This window comes from Tetrao urogallus (assembly GCF_951394365.1).
Source record: "Tetrao urogallus genome assembly, chromosome: 15".
Lineage (NCBI taxonomy): Eukaryota > Metazoa > Chordata > Aves > Galliformes > Phasianidae > Tetrao > Tetrao urogallus.
In genome coordinates, this window is record NC_136828.1 from 1,242,036 (window position 1) to 1,260,217 (window position 18,182).

The 18,182-nt window shown below is 58.5% G+C and overlaps 1 protein-coding gene across 1 annotated transcript in view; it reads right to left on the reverse strand.

Annotated features, from left to right (window-relative positions):
* Positions 1 to 1,473: 1,473 nt before the first annotated feature.
* Positions 1,474 to 18,182, reverse strand: part of LOC306952264 (ankyrin repeat and fibronectin type-III domain-containing protein 1-like) — a gene marked incomplete at both ends in the record, with an annotated part of 97,259 nt that continues 80,550 nt past the window's right edge. The window contains 18 exons of the mRNA XM_079542934.1: positions 1,474 to 1,761; positions 2,583 to 3,181; positions 3,260 to 3,470; positions 3,770 to 3,936; positions 4,158 to 4,326; positions 4,412 to 4,562; positions 4,853 to 5,019; positions 5,165 to 5,380; positions 5,696 to 5,815; positions 6,320 to 6,452; positions 6,912 to 7,011; positions 7,206 to 7,313; positions 8,822 to 8,912; positions 9,421 to 9,518; positions 10,341 to 10,454; positions 10,613 to 10,807; positions 11,203 to 11,410; positions 11,625 to 11,826. Of these exons, the coding sequence (XP_079399060.1) occupies positions 1,474 to 1,761; positions 2,583 to 3,181; positions 3,260 to 3,470; positions 3,770 to 3,936; positions 4,158 to 4,326; positions 4,412 to 4,562; positions 4,853 to 5,019; positions 5,165 to 5,380; positions 5,696 to 5,815; positions 6,320 to 6,452; positions 6,912 to 7,011; positions 7,206 to 7,313; positions 8,822 to 8,912; positions 9,421 to 9,518; positions 10,341 to 10,454; positions 10,613 to 10,807; positions 11,203 to 11,410; positions 11,625 to 11,826 (3,337 nt within the window). The remainder of the gene's footprint in view (positions 1,762 to 2,582; positions 3,182 to 3,259; positions 3,471 to 3,769; positions 3,937 to 4,157; positions 4,327 to 4,411; positions 4,563 to 4,852; positions 5,020 to 5,164; positions 5,381 to 5,695; positions 5,816 to 6,319; positions 6,453 to 6,911; positions 7,012 to 7,205; positions 7,314 to 8,821; positions 8,913 to 9,420; positions 9,519 to 10,340; positions 10,455 to 10,612; positions 10,808 to 11,202; positions 11,411 to 11,624; positions 11,827 to 18,182) is intronic.

The following is an 18,182-nucleotide window of genomic DNA, read 5'->3' on the forward strand; positions in this document are numbered from 1 at the left end:
TGCCCCTGCAAGGCCAGGAGGGCACTAAAGGGCTTCAGGATCCATTGGGAAGAAAACACAGTGATGTGCCCATCGAGACATTCAGGAAGAGCAAAACGTGAGATGTACACTGCCCTGCTGAGCTCAGCCCAGGGCTGTCAGGAGCCGGGCACCAGCTGTGCCATCTCACTGCTGCCCAGATCTGGGGTGTCCCCTGAGGTGCATGTGGCCATGCTCTGCTCTGTGTGCTCACCCCGTGGAGGCTGCAAGACTGTACCCATGAATTTAGTGACATGTCTGCAGGGCTTGGGCCTGCAGCCATTGGGCTTCCAGCACCAGATTGGGACAGGATACCTCTAATGCTGCTCCCATGCACACTGTGCACATGGAGCGACATGAACCTTTGCCGGGCTGGGAGCATCCCATTAAACACTGCTGGGAAGGATTAGCCCAGCCACTGAAAGGGGGGTTAATATGGGGTTAATATGGGGTTAATATGGGGTAAAGGAGCAGGCGCTGCCCATCAGGCCACAAGGAGACAGCGATACACGGTCAGCAGCAGTCACCTTTACTATGGACCACAGGAGATCAGAAAAATAACCTTGGGAACAAGAGACCTAGGTGCTAAGTGTCATGCTGTAGGACATACAAGAGGCCACTCACAATCACCAGGACAGAACGGCAACCGAGGAGGAAAGGCAGTCCCGCGGCGGTGCTGGGCGCGCTGCAGCCGTGCCCCATAGCAAACCCGGTGTGGTGGTGTGGGCACAGCTCCATACACGTGTGTGGGGCTGTCGGCGTGCCTTCCTTCGGCCTCTACAACAATAAAAGTGTCCACACCTCCTACACAACTCCAGTGTCTCTAGCACAGGTTGGGTTTTTTTTTGTTTGTTTCTTTCAGGAAAAAAAAAAAAAAAAGAAAGAAGAAGCGAAAGCATTTTGTTCTGAGAAGGGTGTGCAAGAGCTGTTCTCTGGGTGCAGTGCAATGAGGATGGGTAGGAGATAAACTCCCATCCCAGTGCCGTTCCCGTGCACCAACACCACAGCCTCCACCAGCAGCGTCCTGCAGGTCTTCCTTCTGCCAACCCTGGACAAGGATGTCCAGGAAAAAAAAAAAAAAAAGAAGAAAAAGAAGAGGAAAAATAATTTAAAAAAGAGTATTGCTGCTTCTTCTCATAATATTTTGTCCTCTCTTTTTCCATCCCCCTCCCAGCCTTCCCCTTAAAAATGTTTGCTTTCAAATATTCCATTCCTGCAAAGATTCCTCCCAAGCTCTGAGGTCTTCGCGCTCCACCCTTGCCTTCTGCAGTCAGAACAACCGAGTCTCGATGTCTCTTTGGTTAAAAAAAAAAAAAAAAAAAAAGAAGGGAAAAAAGGAACACCAACAAGAAACACACAGCCCAGTATGATCCCATTCCACCCCGCGGACGCCTGATGGAGGGTGTCTGTGGAAGAAGGAAGCATCAGAGACGCGCCGTCTGCCGTGGGCTGTGCTCATACGGTGGTCGCCGGCCCGAACTGCAGCACCAGCGGCGACGTCTCCTTAATGCGGACGTAGAAGCGTCCCTCGGGCCGGGCAGCCTGCAGGGCCAGCGGCCGCGCTTCATCGGGCAGCCACCGCTCGCCCTCCTCGGAGGCAAACACCAGTCCGAAGTGCTCCAGCTGCTCCTCGCTGTAGCAGAAGGCGGCCAAGCCACCCAGCGCGCCGTGGGAGACGTCGTTCATCTGCAGCACCACCAGCTTCACCACCTCGCTGGCCGACGTCTGGCTGGTGACGTGTAGCTGCAGAGAGACAGAGGTGGGAGATGGGCGGTGAGGGAAGCACGGGGCAGACCGCCGGGGAGAGGCGGATCCCTCGGTTCATCCCTGCCAGCCGCGGCGCTGTGCCCGGCCGGGTGGTCCCGGCCCTCAGCCCACATGAACCCTGTGGCTCCGAGCGCTCATCGAGGGACTCTGCTGATTTATGCCAGCCAGGAGCCTCTCCTTTGAACTCAGTTCTTCGAGGAGAACATCTTAAAACGCTGTCAAGCAGGCGTGTCCTGAGCTCTGCAACTTCAAATGCCACGTGGGCAGCCTGCCAGGAACCCGGGGCTGCGCTTCAGTTGCATAGAAATCTATGGGACTTTCTTAAATGGAAAATAAATTCTGCGAGTCAGCTTTCCCTCTGCTTCTACCATCCCTGCCGGGTGAAGAGAACCCAGCTACCAGAGCTCCCATCCACCCCTCTGCCTGCAGGGAACCGAGCGGGGCAGAGCCCTGCACTGGGACACAGCTCTTCCTGCACCTCTGAGGGCGCACACACATGGATGGAGCAGAGGAGCAGAGGCCATGGAGCCCTGCGTGGCACCACCTAGCCGCCATCCCCCCTCGGATCCCTTACAGCCTAGCCTGGGCTCTCAGCAGTGTGGGCCGAGCTGCCGGGGCCGCGGGGAACCCCGTCCTGCAGCAGGGGTGGACAGGAGCCGGGTCAGCAGCCGGGGCACCTCCTGCACGGCAGAGGATGCAGAGGGCAGAGCCAGGCAAGGGCCACACATGGTGCCATCCTCCCCCATCCTGCCTGGGCACGGTACAGCCACACCGCTGCCCTCAGCGGGCGCCGGTACCTTGACACTGGTCTCTTTGGAGAGTCCGGTTTCGTACTGAGGGCAGACCCGCAAGGTGACAGAGCCCGGCTTCTTCCCAGCGGGTTGCTCTGGAGGTTCCTGGAAGCTCGGAGTCCACTCGGCCGAGCGTGTGCGGCCGTGCTCGGGGCTGTGCGTGGAGCCAGTCCCTGGCCTGCCCTGACCGCCGGTCCTGCTCTCCGTCGGGGAGCTATCGACGGAACCGGGACATGATTTCCTGGTCACCGGGCAGAGCGGCTTGGGGAAGTCCAGGCTGTTGGTCCGCACGCAGTAGGCCTGCCGCTTCTCCGTGACGCGCAGCAGCTCGATCTGCCGGCTGGGCAGCACGAAGTCGCTGTCGTAGAGCTCTGGGGGCGGCCGGGGCTCTGGTGGGGCCAGCGGTGCGGGCTGCAGCTCGTGGCTCTGCAGGACGTCAGGGGCACTGTCCCGCAGGCTGCGCGCCGCCCGCCGCCCGCAGCACTCGGGCCCCAAGGACACCAGGTCCAGCTCCTTGGGGCTCTGCGCCCTGCTGGAGTCGTAGTCGCTGTCAGTGGCCAGGAACACCTCGGAGGAGCCCTCCTCATCCGAGAGCCCGTGCAGGTCTGCAGGGGAAGCACAGAGGGGCTGTTGGCCGCTGGGTGTCTGCAGCGTGCTGGAGCCGTGCGGTGCCAGGTCCTTACCGGAGCTGAGCTTACGGCTGCTGTCTGGTGAGGGTGCTGGGGAGGGAAGGAAGTCGAGGTGGGATGAGGAGGAGTGGGTTTTCTCCTTCATGGCTCCGCTGGAGGTGCTTAGGAAGCCGTTGAGGGACAGGCCGCAGGAGGGCTGCTTGTAGCGGGCATGCTGCAGGGCATCCATCATCCAGCGCATCTCGCGCCAGATCTCCTCCATTTGCTGCCAGAGCAGGAAAGAAAGGATCCCTTTCATGGAACAAACCACCACCACAAAAAAAAACGAGCTGAACCCCCGCCTATCCCCACACACTTTTCCTGAGAGGCCCAGAGGAAGCATCCAGCTCTCTAACCAGGACTTTAACACAACTACTTAGGAAGAACTCACCAGACCAAGTCCTGACACTGCAGTGTCCCTGTGGCAAAGCAGCACGCAGTCCCCTACGGACGATCCTGCAGCCCTCCCAGCACATCCCTGTCCCAGCCACATCCCACACCCAGCCCGGCTCAATGCTCTGGTACCTGGATGTACTCCTGAACCTGCTGGTGCCGCTGCTTGGCGGTGGAAAGCTCGCTGTCGGAGAAGGCTTCCCTGAGGCTCTGCTGCGAGAGGAGGGACTCCAGCTCCAGGAGGGCGGACACCTGGCAGTACTGCGTGATGAACTCCCGGTCATACGTGAAGAAGTGCACTGAGGGATGAACGAGAGGAAGGGAATGAAAAATGTCACGTCCCTATGGGTCCCTCCCCTCCTGCTCAATGCAGAAGGGAGGCAATGCTCTCCTCTAGCTGGCCTGGAGCAGCGAGGAGCCGCCAGCATCCCCCCCTCTGTCCTGGGGAACACAGACAGCCCATCCCAAGGGGAGAGCACCATGGACAGGTGTGGGCAGTGCGGGTCACCGCTCTTCTCACCCAGCTCGAATATCTGCAGTGGCAGTGTGAGGAAGCCAGACTGTGGAGTATAGGGGTTGTTCTGGCCTGGCGCCGTGCAGACGTCGTCTGAGGGAGGCAGCAGCAGCAAGAAGGAGACCTGACCCCCAAAGTCTAGCACCTCTTGGCTGTACAGACGGAAATCTTTCGCCTGCAAGAGTCCGTCCAAAAGACACCTCAAGTAATGGCTGCAAATGTCACCTCCCATGACCCTGGACCTCGGCTCCCACCCGCACCTCTTGCAATGGGATGTTGACCAGAGCCATCAGCTCCTTGATGGCCACCTGGAGCTCCTGAAACAAGTGGTTTGGTGATGTCTCATTCTCGGACTCCACAGAAACGGGTTCTTCCATGCTGGCCATCTTCTGCAGCCATTCCCACTCCTCCCTGAAAGACAGCACGCAGACACATGCTGGATGGAGCAACTCAGGTGGCTCAAACAAGCAATCCCGATGAGAGCCATCCTGGCTCAACTGTTCCACCCTGCATGGCACTCTACTCCAAGGGACACGGGAGCTGCAATGGCAGCAGGAGACCTTGGTTTGCTTCATGCCCACATGGCAGGGATGGAGCTGAGAGGTGATGCTGCTTCCTGGAGCTCATGAGCAGGAGGCAGAAGCCAAGGATGCTTTAGGGCTGGATGAGGCAGTGAGACCTGGCTGCCCCCAAAGCCCCACCTGGAGATGTTGGGGTTGGAGCGGATCTTCACATGGCACAGGATGTTGGGGAGCTGCTCAGGCACAAGCACCCGGATCTGGTCCACAGCACTGCAGAGCTTCAGGTAGCCCAAGTAGAGGCCCGGAGGGAGGGCATGGCTGCTCCGCTGGTGGTAAGCCAGCTTGTCCTGGGGAGACAGGAACCGCTGGAGAGAGCCAGCCTTCGTGGCAGGGTTCTCTCCAGCCCTTGTGGGACAGGCCAGGACAGCCTCGGTGCGCCGGTCAGGACCAGCGGCTGTGCCCCCAGCCTGTTATCTGATTGTGGAGCAGCACCTGCACGGAGATGAGCAGTGAGTCCAGGGCAGTGGGCTCCTCTGGGGAGGACACAGACTTGCGGCTCGTCTGCAGCTTGCAGATGGGCACCCAGCGCACGCTCTCAAAGGTCTGGTTGGTCTTCACCTCCTTCAGGGTGACGATGAGGATGTTGCCCTGCTTGTCTTTGATGGGCTCAAAGAAGACTTGCCCCAGATCCTGGATGCCCAGCAGCCCCTGCACATAGCAGTGAAAGACAAGAGAAAGCAACAGGTCAGGGGACAGTGCTCTGCTGCTGGAAACCAGTCCTAGAACAGTCCTTGGTCCCTCCCTCTGCCATGGAGCTAGCACATTATTGTCCCCGTGAGGGGACCCACTGGTGATGACAAGGTGATAGCATCACCTGCTCCTGCTGGCCCAGCTGCAACCTGGTTGCACTGGGGACTTTCCCACATGCTGCTCCAAAGGAGCCAGCTCCCAGCACCCCCAAAAAGCACCCTGCAAGGCAGCAGGGACAGAGTGCTGCGCTCACTCCCACCCCCCCACCTTCACCTGCATTTGCGAGATGGCCAGCAGCATCTTGAAGCGCGTCTGTAGGATGCAGGAGCAGGATGACTGGGAGACGGTGACGCACTGCCGCAGCCACAGGATCTCGTCCCACATGCACGATACCTGCAGCACAGGCAGCAGCCATCACTGCCAGCAAGCCAGCTGAGCCACCTCCCACAAAAGTGCTTTGAGGAAAACCTCCTCGCGATTCACGCTGGGATGGGAAGGTGCACGTGCACGGATCACTTTCAGCAGCAGGGGTGCATTTTCTTACACCGAAGGCACCCCTCCTAAAGAGGTTTCTGCCAAGAGGGTGTGCTCCCTCTTTCTCTCTTGGTAGATTAAGATCCTCAAGCAAGAGATTTTGTGCTTGAGCTGCCCACCCGCCTTTTCAGTGAGAGCAGAGGCTCAGGCAGCAGCATCCTACTCTGCATGGGAGAGGCAGAACCAAGGATGAAGCTTCAAGGAAGGCGCCCTGCAGTTCAAGACACCCCTGGAGAGCATCCAGTGTGGTGGCTGCCACCATCCAACCAGTGCCTGGGCTGGTGGCAGTTGAGGGAGGAGACACAGGCTGCAAGCACAGCTGCCACACCACAACGCAGAGCACGGGACCATGGGGCCATTTACCTTGGTGAACCACAGAAAGTCCTGCATGAGCAGGCAGGAGTAGGTGTCATCGATCTCCACCACCGGTATCTGGTCTTCGTGGGTCACCAGGATGTTGTCGTCCTTGTAGAAGATGGCTGTTAGGTAGAGGCCCCTGCATAGGAGGACAGACAAGCTGTGGGGTCACCCATGGCACTGCTTCCCAAAGTGTCTCCCCGGAGGGCAGAGGAGGTGTCCATGGGTCTGAGCTCCTCTCCAGCACCCCGTAGGCAGTGCAGCAGAAAAGGCACTCATGGGAGAGTGGCAGCAGGACCAGGAACCTGCATGGGCAGCAAGGTCAGCCTGGCTAACACCATGTCTGATGCGAGCAAGGGAGGTGCGGACAGGCTTGAAGCATGAAGGTGGGAGGGTGGCAGGGTTTGGAGGACAGTGAGGTGTTGGGCAATGCATGGAGATGTTATAGAGATTTGAATAGAGGCACAGCTTGACCAGTCCAAGCGGAAACATTTGATTTCCAAGAGATGGGATTGGTCCCCATCCCGAGCCCTGGCTGGGTAGTCCCATGTCCCTGTGGGGTGAAGGGCTGTGACATCCCTGCACATGAGCCTCTCACCGCTTCAGTGTCTTGAGGAACTTGCTGCCGGGGTGGAAGAGGTGCTTGAGGCTCCTGGAGACCGAGTGCTTCCTGCTCTGGGGCTGGTTCTTGCAGGGCTCTGCGAGGCAGGAAGCAGGGGCATGAGAACAAGAGCAGCTCCGGAAGCCCAGGCGAAGGATCTGTGGGCTCTTCTTGTGCTTCCCCTGCCTGAGATGCTTCCCTGCTGCACCCACCCCATTCCTATGTGCCATCCCAACCCTTTGTGCCATATTGACTGACGCCCTGGGGGGCCACGCCGTGCTGCAGGCTCACCGTGGCAAATGCAGTGCTGGTGGACGGTCTTCACCTGGCCCAGCAGATGGTCCAGAGCTTCAGCCTGGCCTCTCCGTCGTGGAGCCCGGCCATCATACTCCCGCCAGTCTGCAGGGACAGGGTCAGTGTTACCCCCATGCAACCCTCGCTGTGGGGATGCCCCATCCCTGGTACCCCAACAGGACAGGGAGTCCCCCCTGCTACATTCTCTGAGGCCCCATCTGCAGTACTGCGTCCAGCTCTGGCCCCAGCACAGGGATGTGGGGCTGTTGGAAAGGGGATGGAGGAGGACGTGGGGATGTCAGAAGATGGAGCACCTCTGCTATGGGGACAGGTGAGGGATGGGGGTTTAGCCTGAGGAAGGGGAAGCTCTGGGAAGACTTTACAGTGGCCTTCCAGCGCCTAAAAGAGGTTACAGGAAAGTTGGGAGGGACTCTTTTATCAGGGGTGTGGTGACAGGACAAGGGGGAATAGCTTTAAACTAAGAGATGGGAGATTTAGGCGAGATGTAAGAAGGAAATTCTTCTCTCAGAGGGTGGTGATGTGCTGGCACTGCTGCCCAGAGCTATGTGTGCCCATCCCTGGAGGTGCCAATGGCCATGGATGGGCCCTGATCAGTCTGCTCTATGGGAGCCCACAGGGTTGGAACCAGATGGGTAAGGTCCCCCCAGCCCAAACCATGCCATATGTTGAGGATCCACCGTCCTCCCCCAGGCAGCAGGACCAGGACATGCAGCACATCTGGGGACCAAGAGCCACCCTGGGGGCAGTGCTGCCACAAATGGGGCAGAGGAAGCTAAACCAGCAGAACCCCAGGGCCACCAACTGTCCTGCAGAGGGGGGATGGCAGAGGTCAGAGACAAGGTCCTGTCTGTTGCTGCCACTCTTCACAGGGCTTAAAAAATCAAACTCTTTCCAGTGCCTTTCTCCAAGTCTTCCCTGGAGCTGCAGCTGAGCATGGGGTTCCAAGGTAACACGGCTGAGCTCCATGGGACCAGGACGGGGCAATGACACTTGTACACTAATTGCTTTGCACACCCCCTATCCTGCCTGCTGCTGTTTTCCATGGAAAGTTCAGCTCTGTTAACTTCAGTTGAGGTTGGCCACTATTTTTAGGAGCTTTAAAAACACCCAGGGAGGTGCCTGACTATATTCTGCTGGGCTGGGGAGGGATCCTTGGTGAGGGGAGAAATATTAATGGAGATAAAAGCAAGAAAAATCAGTTATGTCTGATTCATTTCAGCTGCACTCTGTATCTGCACCATGCAGATATGACCTGTGCTGGACAGCAAAGGGACTGCAAGGGAGCAAACATCAACAATGCCTGCTGCCAGGGCAGGGCACAGCCAGCATGCTGCAAGAGCTGGGCAACCCATTTATGCATCAATGTGTGTGCAAATGTATAAGAGATGCCACAGGCTGGAGGCAGCATCCCCCAAAAGGCAGCGCTGATGGCTCTATGGCTGAGCCCCACAGCCACTCTGCCCACTCCAGGGCCAATCAGCAAACTCCAAATGTTGAGTCCAGCTCTGAATCCACCCCTGCTCCACGAGACCTAATACCTCATCCCCAAAGCTCCCCTCCTGCCCCATCCCACAGCCCGGTGCTGTACTTACTGGAAGGGATGGCAAATGGGGGCACTGAGGCTTGTGGGGGTCCCCAGCCCTTCATGTTGTAGGCAGACACCTGGACATAGTAGGCTGTGCCCTGTGGGGGAAAACAGTGCTCAGGATGGTGGTACTCAGCATATGGGGCAGGTAGGTGGGGAGGAACCTCAGAACACGGCAAGGAACACAAAACTGGACCTCACAACCTGGTACCCAGTCTGACTACCCCCAGCATCACTGCACATGTGATGGATGGGCTGGGGCATGCTCCCTGCCCAGGGCTCTGCCCCGTGCTGTCCTTCAGTGGAACAGGACAGCAGCTCCCAGACCGCGGCACTGCTGGCTTGTCCCAGTACCCCATACCTCATAGAAGGCTTCACCCCACTCTTTGAACCCACCAGTGCCTCTCTACCCCAGAGCAGGACGTGCTAAACTCCCTTCCTATGCTCCCCCTCATCTCCACTTCTCCCATCCCCCCCCCCAAGCCTTCATTCTGCCACCGTCCCCCTGCCCAACAAGCTGCCATCATGTCCATCTGCCCCGCACACAGAGCCCGGTTCCAAGTCTGTCTGCACTCTGCTGCCCCCACAGCCCAGCCCCCAACTCACCGAGGTCAGCCCACGGATAGTGTAGTGCAGGCTCTTCAGCTTGTCCACCACAGCCTCCCCAGCCAGCGGTGAGAAGGAGGGGGAGCAGCTCCACTCCACTGCAACGAGAGACCTCGAGGTGCTGCATCCGTGGAGCACCAGAGGAGAGGAGGGGACAGGGGGGTGACCAGCCAAAGCCAGGGAACACAGCCTGATAAGTGAGTGGTGGGCCACAAGCCTGCGATGCTGATGGGAGGGATTTTCCCAAAAGCCAAAGTATCTTTTTAAATGGGTGAGGGGCACAGGAGCAGATGCAAACCTGACCTGGGCACTGCTCTGGCAGGACCCAGACTGATGGCGATAGGACAAGGGGGAACAGTTTTAAACTAAAAGAGGGGAGATGTAGTTTGGATGCGAGGAGGAAATTTTTTACCGAGAGGGTAGTGAGACATTGGCACTGCTGCCCAGAGCTGTGGGTCTGTGGGTGCCCCATCCCTGCAGGTGCCAATGGCCACGGGTGTGCCCTGGGCAGCCTGAGCTGGGGGGGGGGGGGGGGACAGCCAGTCCATGGCAGGGGTCGGGCTGGGGGGGGTTGCAAGTCTCCTTCCAACCCAACTGTGCTGTGATACTGTGGTTTTATGCTCAGAGGAGCACAAGCATGGCAAAGCCATGTGCCTGCAGGACAGGAGGGTAGAAAACAAGCAGCACCTTGAAGTTTGCTTTGGTTTAGGTGGGTGATTTAATCCAGCTTGGGCTGTTTGGCTAGAGAACATGCCATGCCACAGAGTGCCAGGGCTGTGCCACAGCTCAGTGGGGGCTCAGCAGCCCCCTGCAAGGCAGCACGGCGTGCGCAGAGTGAGCCCCCATCACATCCCATTTGCACACCCAGGATGCTTGCTGTCGCCACGTGCTCAGCAATGACACGGGGACCAGGTCCTTACCCTTGTACTTGGTGACGACGGCCGAGTTGACGCTGAGGGGCTCACAGAAGGTCACCTGCACCGAGGAGCTGCTGGCCACCGAAAGGTGGACGTTAGCAGGAGGGTCTGGCACTCCTGGGGAAAGAGAATGCAAGGGATGACTACAGTGAGAGCGGCCACTTCAAACCCCACCATCCACCCAGGGGCACCTCCATAGCAAGCCGGTGCAGCCCACACCTCCTCTCCGGCCCCCATAGGGCCCCACTCCCTCCTCAGCTCTCAGCAGGACTCACGGGCGTGCTCAAACCCTGCCTTCATGCGCTTGTACAGCCGGAACCGCCACTCCCAGGCCTTCAGCTGCTTCTCCTTCTCCGAGCAGTCGGCGTTGGGGGCCTCGTTCACCACCTGAGCTGTCAGCTCATTGACGCGCTGCTCCGCTTCCCGCACCAGTGTGGAGAGGTGCAGCGAGCGGCTCTCCAGGCTGACGACTGCATAGGGGCCGAGGGGAGAGCAGGAGGGATGGGAAAGAGGTGAAGGGAGGGTGGTGAGGAGCAGCACCTCTGGGAGCAGCACCTCTATGCTGGCAACAAAGCCCAGCCCTGAGGCAGCATCTCCCCGGCATGCACTTGGGCTCCTTGCCCCCACAGCACCATTACCATTTGGTTCCCTGCTCTGAAATGTGGGGCCAGCACCATCCCCAACTGCTCCATGGCGTGCACAGCATGAAAAATGGGCTCTGCTGCCCAAGCTGGAGCACTGGGGTGCAGCACAGCCTGCTCCCACCCACCACACACACATCCCCCCAGGAATGGGAGGAAGTCCACCAGGCCACCCAAAGCCTCACGCTGTCCCCACTGCCTCTGCTTGTCCCCAGGCAACTCACAGTGCGGGCTCTCCTTCGCTCCCGCCTGCAGCAGAGCCCTGGCGATGGGCGCGTTGTTGGTCATGATGGCGATGTCCAGGGGCAGCAGCCCCTCGCTGTTGGGGGTGTTGAGATCCAGCTCCTCAGGGCTGTACTGCTTCAGCAGCTCCTGCACCCTGTCCAGGTCCTGAAGCTCCACGGCCTCAAAGAGAGCAGCATTGCTCTGAAACTGGATGGAGGAATATGCGTGGTTCGGCTGGGCACGGAGCAGCCTCTGCACCCCAACACCCCTAATGCCAACAGGAGGCCTTTGGAGACACAGCTGACAGTGCTGAGTGATCGTACCACTCCTTGACAGCTCCACTCCATGCACCCGTGGGTTTCATGGCCCCCGTAGTGCTCCCATCCCCTTCTCCCCTCCTCCGAGGGACAGTGACTCTTACCAGGTAGGACTTGCGGGGCTTCTCCTTCTCGCCCCGTCCCGCCAGGCTGCCCTCATCGAAGGATGTGTAGTTGACACGGAACTTCCCCGAGAGGTTTCGGTACAGCCTTTTGGCCGCATTTGGGGAGGATGGGCCCGGCGGCTTCCTGGCCTGTGCCAGCTGCAGGTCCCGCATCTGCTGCGTCATTTTAGGGGACGATGACCTGGGGCCGGGGGACAGAAGGCAGTGAGCACCCAGCCAGCAGGACATGGCAGCGGGCACCGGGACCCGCACCAGCCGTGACCCAGGAGAGCCGGAGCCCCAACCTGTCTCCAGCGCTCAACAGCCATTCCTCTGCTTCTGAACCTAACTTCACTCTGATTTTAAGCACCAAGCAAGGAACAAGCACAGCAAAAGCCCTGCAGCAGTCTGGCAGGTTGTGGCACAGTGGTACTGCAGAGCTGCACTTGAGGCGATGGTGTTTACAAAGCCATCACCGAGAAGGCAGGATATCAGCACTGACATTGCTACATGCCCTCTGCCATCCTATTTCCTCAGTAGGCTGCCAAAGTCCTCTCATTTCACCTTTTATGACCGTGGCGTCTAAAAGCAGTGTGATGAGGAGGCTGGCTCCAGCCCACCTCTCATCTCATCGGCTTCAGCCCACGGATTGAGAGGTCTCCATGGATGGAGCAGGCAGCCGTGCCCACAGAACCGCGGCTTAAAGTGAATGGCACTTGAGAGCAAAAGCACATTCCTCTGCCAACTAAAACAGAAGGCAAACGACCCAGCGCAGGCAGAATGCACAGTTTGGAGGCAATTATCTCCGAGACACTAGAAACAGAGGAGATACAGGGACATTTCTCACTGTTTTCCTTCATCTGATTTGCTTCTAATGAGAAGTAAAGAGACGGAAATGATTCTGAGCTCCGGAGTGAACTTCTGTCTATATTAAACTGGCGGCGGCGCAGATAAAAGGGTTCCGTGCCCTGTGGCTGTGAGTCATCAGGACTCAGTGAAAGGGCCTTGATTTATCTAGAGCTAAACTCTGCGGTGGAGCAACTGATAGCTGCAAACAACGCCCACGAGTTACAACCGGCCGCAGCAGCGTGCTCAGCAGCCAGGCTGCGTGCTGTGGGCATGCAGCACCGGGTCAGGGCCGCAGCAATGAGCTCCTTGCTGCAGCTCAGCTGCATTTATCCCCGCTGCAATCAGGCCTTGCTGCTCAGCTGAGGGTTGCCCCGGGGTCGGCAGGTCGCGGGTGCAGTCACAACGGTTTTCACAGCGTGTGAGGATGGTTGTGCTCAGTATGGCTTCATTTTTATCACTCTCTTCCACTGGGTGGTTTACAGTGCCATAGTCTCTGCATGTTCTGGGTTTTCCTGTTTGCAGTGCTGCAGATCTCAGCCCAGAAAATAGTGTTAATAATTACTGTAATTATACAATTTTAAGCACACTTTGTTGAAGGGTGTGGGCTGCCCGGGCTCCAGCAGAGAACCAGTCCATGTCGGATGGGGCTGCTCCATCCTGAGAAGAAGGAGCTCAAAAGACAGAGGTGGGGAGGAGTTAACTCTTTTAAGGGATGCTGTGGTTTGGGGTGGCAAAGAGACAGGGGCTGGGGTCCTGCAGGGCTTCTTGTGGCTGCGTGGCATGGGGGAGGTTTTGGTGCAGAGGGCACTATTGGGATGCCTGCACTGAGTGCCAGGGCTGCTTTCCTGAACCACCATCAAACCCAGCTCGAGGTTACCCAGCAAAGGAGCAAGCAAAGTGGGGGAGAAGACCGATGAGCAGCTGTCAGAGAATTGCCAACCCTATGTGGCCAACCTCACCCTGAACTGGGAGATTGGAACCAAAGGATCAGCCAGCATCCAGAATGGGAGCTGGCACCAAAGTATCAGCCAGAATATTGCCCAAGGGCAGGCGTGCAGACCACTGCCAAAGGGCTCAGAGAGCACCTGCATTTTCCACTATCATCGCCTGAGCACAAGCAATTTTTCAGGACTGGAGAAACAGAGAATGGATCAAAACCGGAGCGTGAGCTCCCTTCCAAAATAGTGGGATTTCATAACCCACCCACAGGCAGCCTCAAACCTAGGACACAGCTCTGCGCTTGGCATCCCTGCTTGGCGGCAGTGCTGCTGGGAATGGCGTGCCCCAGCCACCTGCACATGGAGGATTTCACAACCAGGCACCTGGAGCGCCGCTGGGCTCCAGCCTAGAGCCAACGTGCTGCTCTGCTGCTGGCCAGGCGAGTCGCAAGCACTGCCATTGCTGCCCAACCCCAGGGAAGTACAGAGGTTGCTCGCCACATCAGAGCCCTGTTTCCCACGTGCACGCACCCCAAAGGTATTTAAGTATTGCGCAGAATTGGGTGGTGACCAGGCCTGCAAGGATGGAGAACCCCCAACGGCTGGGCTGCCTCTGCCTGCACTGCTGGGCCAAACACTGCTGTGTGCGATGGAAACATCTGCATGCCTGGAAAATGCACTTGCTTACTGAAACCTGGGTCCAGGGAAAGGCAGCAAACAAGCAATAGGGCTTTGCTTGTTTGTGTCCTACAGATTTTCTCTTTTTCCCACTTGGCAAACGCACCGGGTTTTGTTTTGAATGGAGCCGAAACGAGCATGCCTCTTTTGTTTAGCAATAACAACCAACTTATACAGATCCCATTCCCACCAGGACATTTTTGCTTGGGCTCCAGAAGCCCGACGCTGTCAGCCCAGCGCCGGGAGGAGCAGGGTGTCCCTGCTCAGCCATAGAGCCAGGCACAAGGACGAGCCCTGGGAGCTCCCGTGTTCCGTCAGGCAGAGCACAGCGCAGTGAGGATGCTGGGACCTCCCACGGCACGCGCTCTGAGGCCGGGAGAGATGGAGCCTGCAGGTCAGCAAAAACGCCGGGACTCTGAGAAGGGTCTGGAGCCAACCAAGAAGATCACTTGCTGGCAGCCACAGGAGGCCTCCCATAAAACACACCGCTCCCGCCAGCCGAGCAGTAAATTTGGGGCAGGAAGGGAGCTGAGACACTCAAGCAAATTCTGTTGCAACACAATCGCGCTGCCGACGTTTCTTTAGGGGTTTTTATTTTATTTTATTTTTCCCCTGCATTGTTTATTTATTTATTTGTTTTAATTAAACATTCTGATCAGGGTTTTTTAACGAGCCCAGAAGGAGCCTGTGGCTTAACTCCCAGTAATGGATGACTGCAATTAGACTTCCAGCTCCTCGCTCACCCATGAGCTTCCACTGCAGCCGTGAGGGCAGTGGGTGCTGCTGCTCTGCGTGCCAACATGCGGCCCCTCCGCACTGGGCACCACAGGGCAGGATCTGCTCCCTTCTCTTCCAGTGCCTGGAAATGCTGCGTTTCTGCCTTGGCACATCCAAGGTGCCGAGGTGTGGGTGCTGCAGATTGCCCTGAGGGGCCGTGGGGGGCAGCTCGGCCCCGTCCTGCCTCCATTGAGGGCAAATGCTCTGTGCTTCTGCAGTGCAGCCCTTAATTGCTGCTTGACATGAAGTATCTGAGCGAGGAAGTCTTGGGTAAATGTTCTTGCTATGGGAACACACAGTGCTGAGTCTCTTTAATTACATTGTTTTTGTTTGGCTTTTTTTATTAGTTGCTCTGCGGCTTCCCCTCCCCGACGGGCCGAGCAGCTCACGCTAAATATGGCCGGGCTTAGCGGCCGCGCTGAAACCCGAAGCGCGGCACCAGCCTGGCTGGATGCGGCCGGACAGGGGGACGGGGGGGACGCATTCCAGCGGCCGTGGCCGGCTCCGACCCGCGCCGCTCCGGGCACCTCCACCGCCGTGCAATGCGTCCCGTGCCCTCCCATCCTTCACCCCACGTTCTGCACCCGCAGCCCTCCTTCCCCTCCGCAGCATCCCCCCAACCCGTGCCCACCGCTGCCGGCACTGCTGCCACACACCTGCTGCCCTCACGCTGCCCACCGGGCACGGCGCTTTCATCTCCCCCTTTCCCCCTCTTCCCCCCCCCTCCTTGTTATTTTAAAGGCATTCCGGAGGATGCTGTCGGGCTTCGATGTGGTTTGGTTGGGTTGTTTGTTTTCGTACTGGAGGTTTTATGATCACATTGGGAACGAGCCCTAATTGAGCTGCAATTCGAATTGCAGTCCGTGGGTATTTGTTTCATTTTTGGAAGGGCTTAAGCTGCAGCACAGCTTAGGCTGGAGAATGCATTTGGTTTTAACTGGAACCTGATGGGGATGGGGCTGAGCGCGACAGGGCTCCGCGGGCCGTGGCCGACGCATGTTGGGAAACCCAACTGGGAACAGCAGCCCCGCAGCCACCTGAACCCACAGCACTGCCCAGACATGCATGGGGCAGCTCGCAGCCACCCCGCACACCCCACAGTGCTCCCAGCTGCTCCAGGAGCAGCAGCAGAGCCGAGCTGCTCACAGGCAGCAGGCGGGACCTAAAGGTCAGCGCCCAAGCTGCCCTTCATGGGATCGGCATCGGTGTCAACTTCTGCTGACTGCCCAGCGCCGACTGCCAGGCCCCAGCACTCCACGTACACAGAGCTTCTGGCACAGGTAGGGACGGGAAACAGAGGGATTCCCACGGTGCAGGCGTCCATCTGAACACCGGCCTCGCACCGCAGTGTGCTCCCTGTGCTCCCATGGGTGCTGGCATGCTGGGGTGGGTGGAGGTGCTGGGGGGACGCCCCGACCCGCTGGCACCATCCCGGCTCAGTCCGACTTCCGCATATCAAAAGCGGATGAGGAGCGGGGACTTAGTGCCTGTTTCAGGAAGAAACCCAATCCCCTCATGGCCTGCCAGGAACAGGCAGCGCTCTGTGCCACAGATGCATGTGTGCAAACTCTTCTCGGGGGTATCAAATGCAGGAGCTGAGTCATACGACGCCTGGGCTCAAAGATCACTGAAGGCAAAAGGAGGGGAAAAATTCTCTCTGCGGGGTCACCGGGTCCCCGCTGGGCCCCCCCAAGGGAAGGGCTGGGATGCCGAGCTGAGGACATATGGCTGCTGTGCTGGGAGGGGTGAGAAGGGCGCTAAGCCATGTGCACCCACAGCTAATGCCATCCCATGCTTAGCTCTCAGTGGGGCCAGAGGAGCTGTGGGGCCAGCGGCTCCATCACAACACTGTATCACTGAGATATAGGGCCATGGGGCCACGCAGCAGGCAGGCCCCCCAGCTCCTCCCAGGCCAACCTGCACGCTGGGCTGAGACCTGCAGAATTGTCACAGCAGTGCCAGGCACCCATTTGAACCCAGGCCTGTGGGATGCACAGCAAATCCTTTAACCTCCTGCGCCACCTGGTGCCACCAGGACGAATACGCGGATGAGCGCTGGCTCCCATTGGAAACCACCTCTTCTCCCAAACCATGAAACTGCAGAAAACCGGCCCGAGGAGGATGTGGGGATGCCCTCTGCTCCACGCCTGGAGCTGGACTCCAGACCCAGTCCAGTCCGCCAAATCTGCACCCCTCCACGGCCCCCCACGCGACCTCCCCAGCCCTCCCGGTGGTTTCCCTGCTGGTGGAAGGCCACCTCCAGTCCCTCGCCCTACCCAAGTCATGCAGCGAGATGGGGACCAAGCTGCTTGCTCATGCCAAGGCTGCACGATGAAAACCAGCACTGGCTGAAGACTTCCAGAGCTGCACCCAAAGGGGTTATAAAAAGGCAGGCCACAGACATTGATCTCGGTGGGGAGGAGGAGACGACGGCCAAGGCACAATGGAAGAACAGACAAGCGCACACACCCGGCTCCAGAGCTGCTGCCCAGCTGGTAAATGTTACTGCAGTCAGAAAACCCCTTTCTTGCTGGAAGGCAACCAGCAAGGCGCAGCCGGCACCACCGGGCACACTGGCCTTGACCCACATGGCAGTCCTGGCACTGCGACCAAGAGCAGCCACCATCCATCCCTCGGGGACATCCCTGGCCTGCAGGACCCCTCCCTGCCCTGCGTACACAGGGGTCTGAAGCCAAGCTGGCCTGGCCAGGAAGCGCTCCATTACAGCACAAGTGTTCCCAGTGCTCCCATGTGCCCTGCAGTGAAGCTTGAGGCTTTCCCGTAGCCTCCCTCCATCCTTCCCATCATTGGGTGAGGAGCACAAGGACAGTCGAGTGTACGGAGGAATTTCTGAAGCTCTCAGCAAAGGTCTGCCTTCCACTCTAATATTAAAGAAGATGCCAAAAGCCTCAGCAACCACCAGGTTGCACCTCCAGGTGATGGGACACGCTCATCTGCCCACGCGTTGCAATGGATGTGGCAAGCACTGCAAAGCACACCCATTGGAGACACAGAGGCAAATGCCCTTCTCCAAGGATTCGCAGGATGCAGGAGCACATAGAGATGTTCTCCTCCATCACACATCACCTCCGCTTCTCCCAGCAGCTGGAGGCCTGGGCACAGCACCCCAGGGGGCTCACTGTGCCTTCCGGGCTTCACAAGGAGACCCACAGGGCAGCTCCTGCCAGCAGCCAGGCTCTCAACCCATGGCCACACGGGGACCAAGCCAATGCCATCGTTTGTGGAGTGCTTTGCAGCTTCCCAGTGACCCTGCATGGGTCCACGTAGTCACTGACTTGGACCTACATGGCCTGGA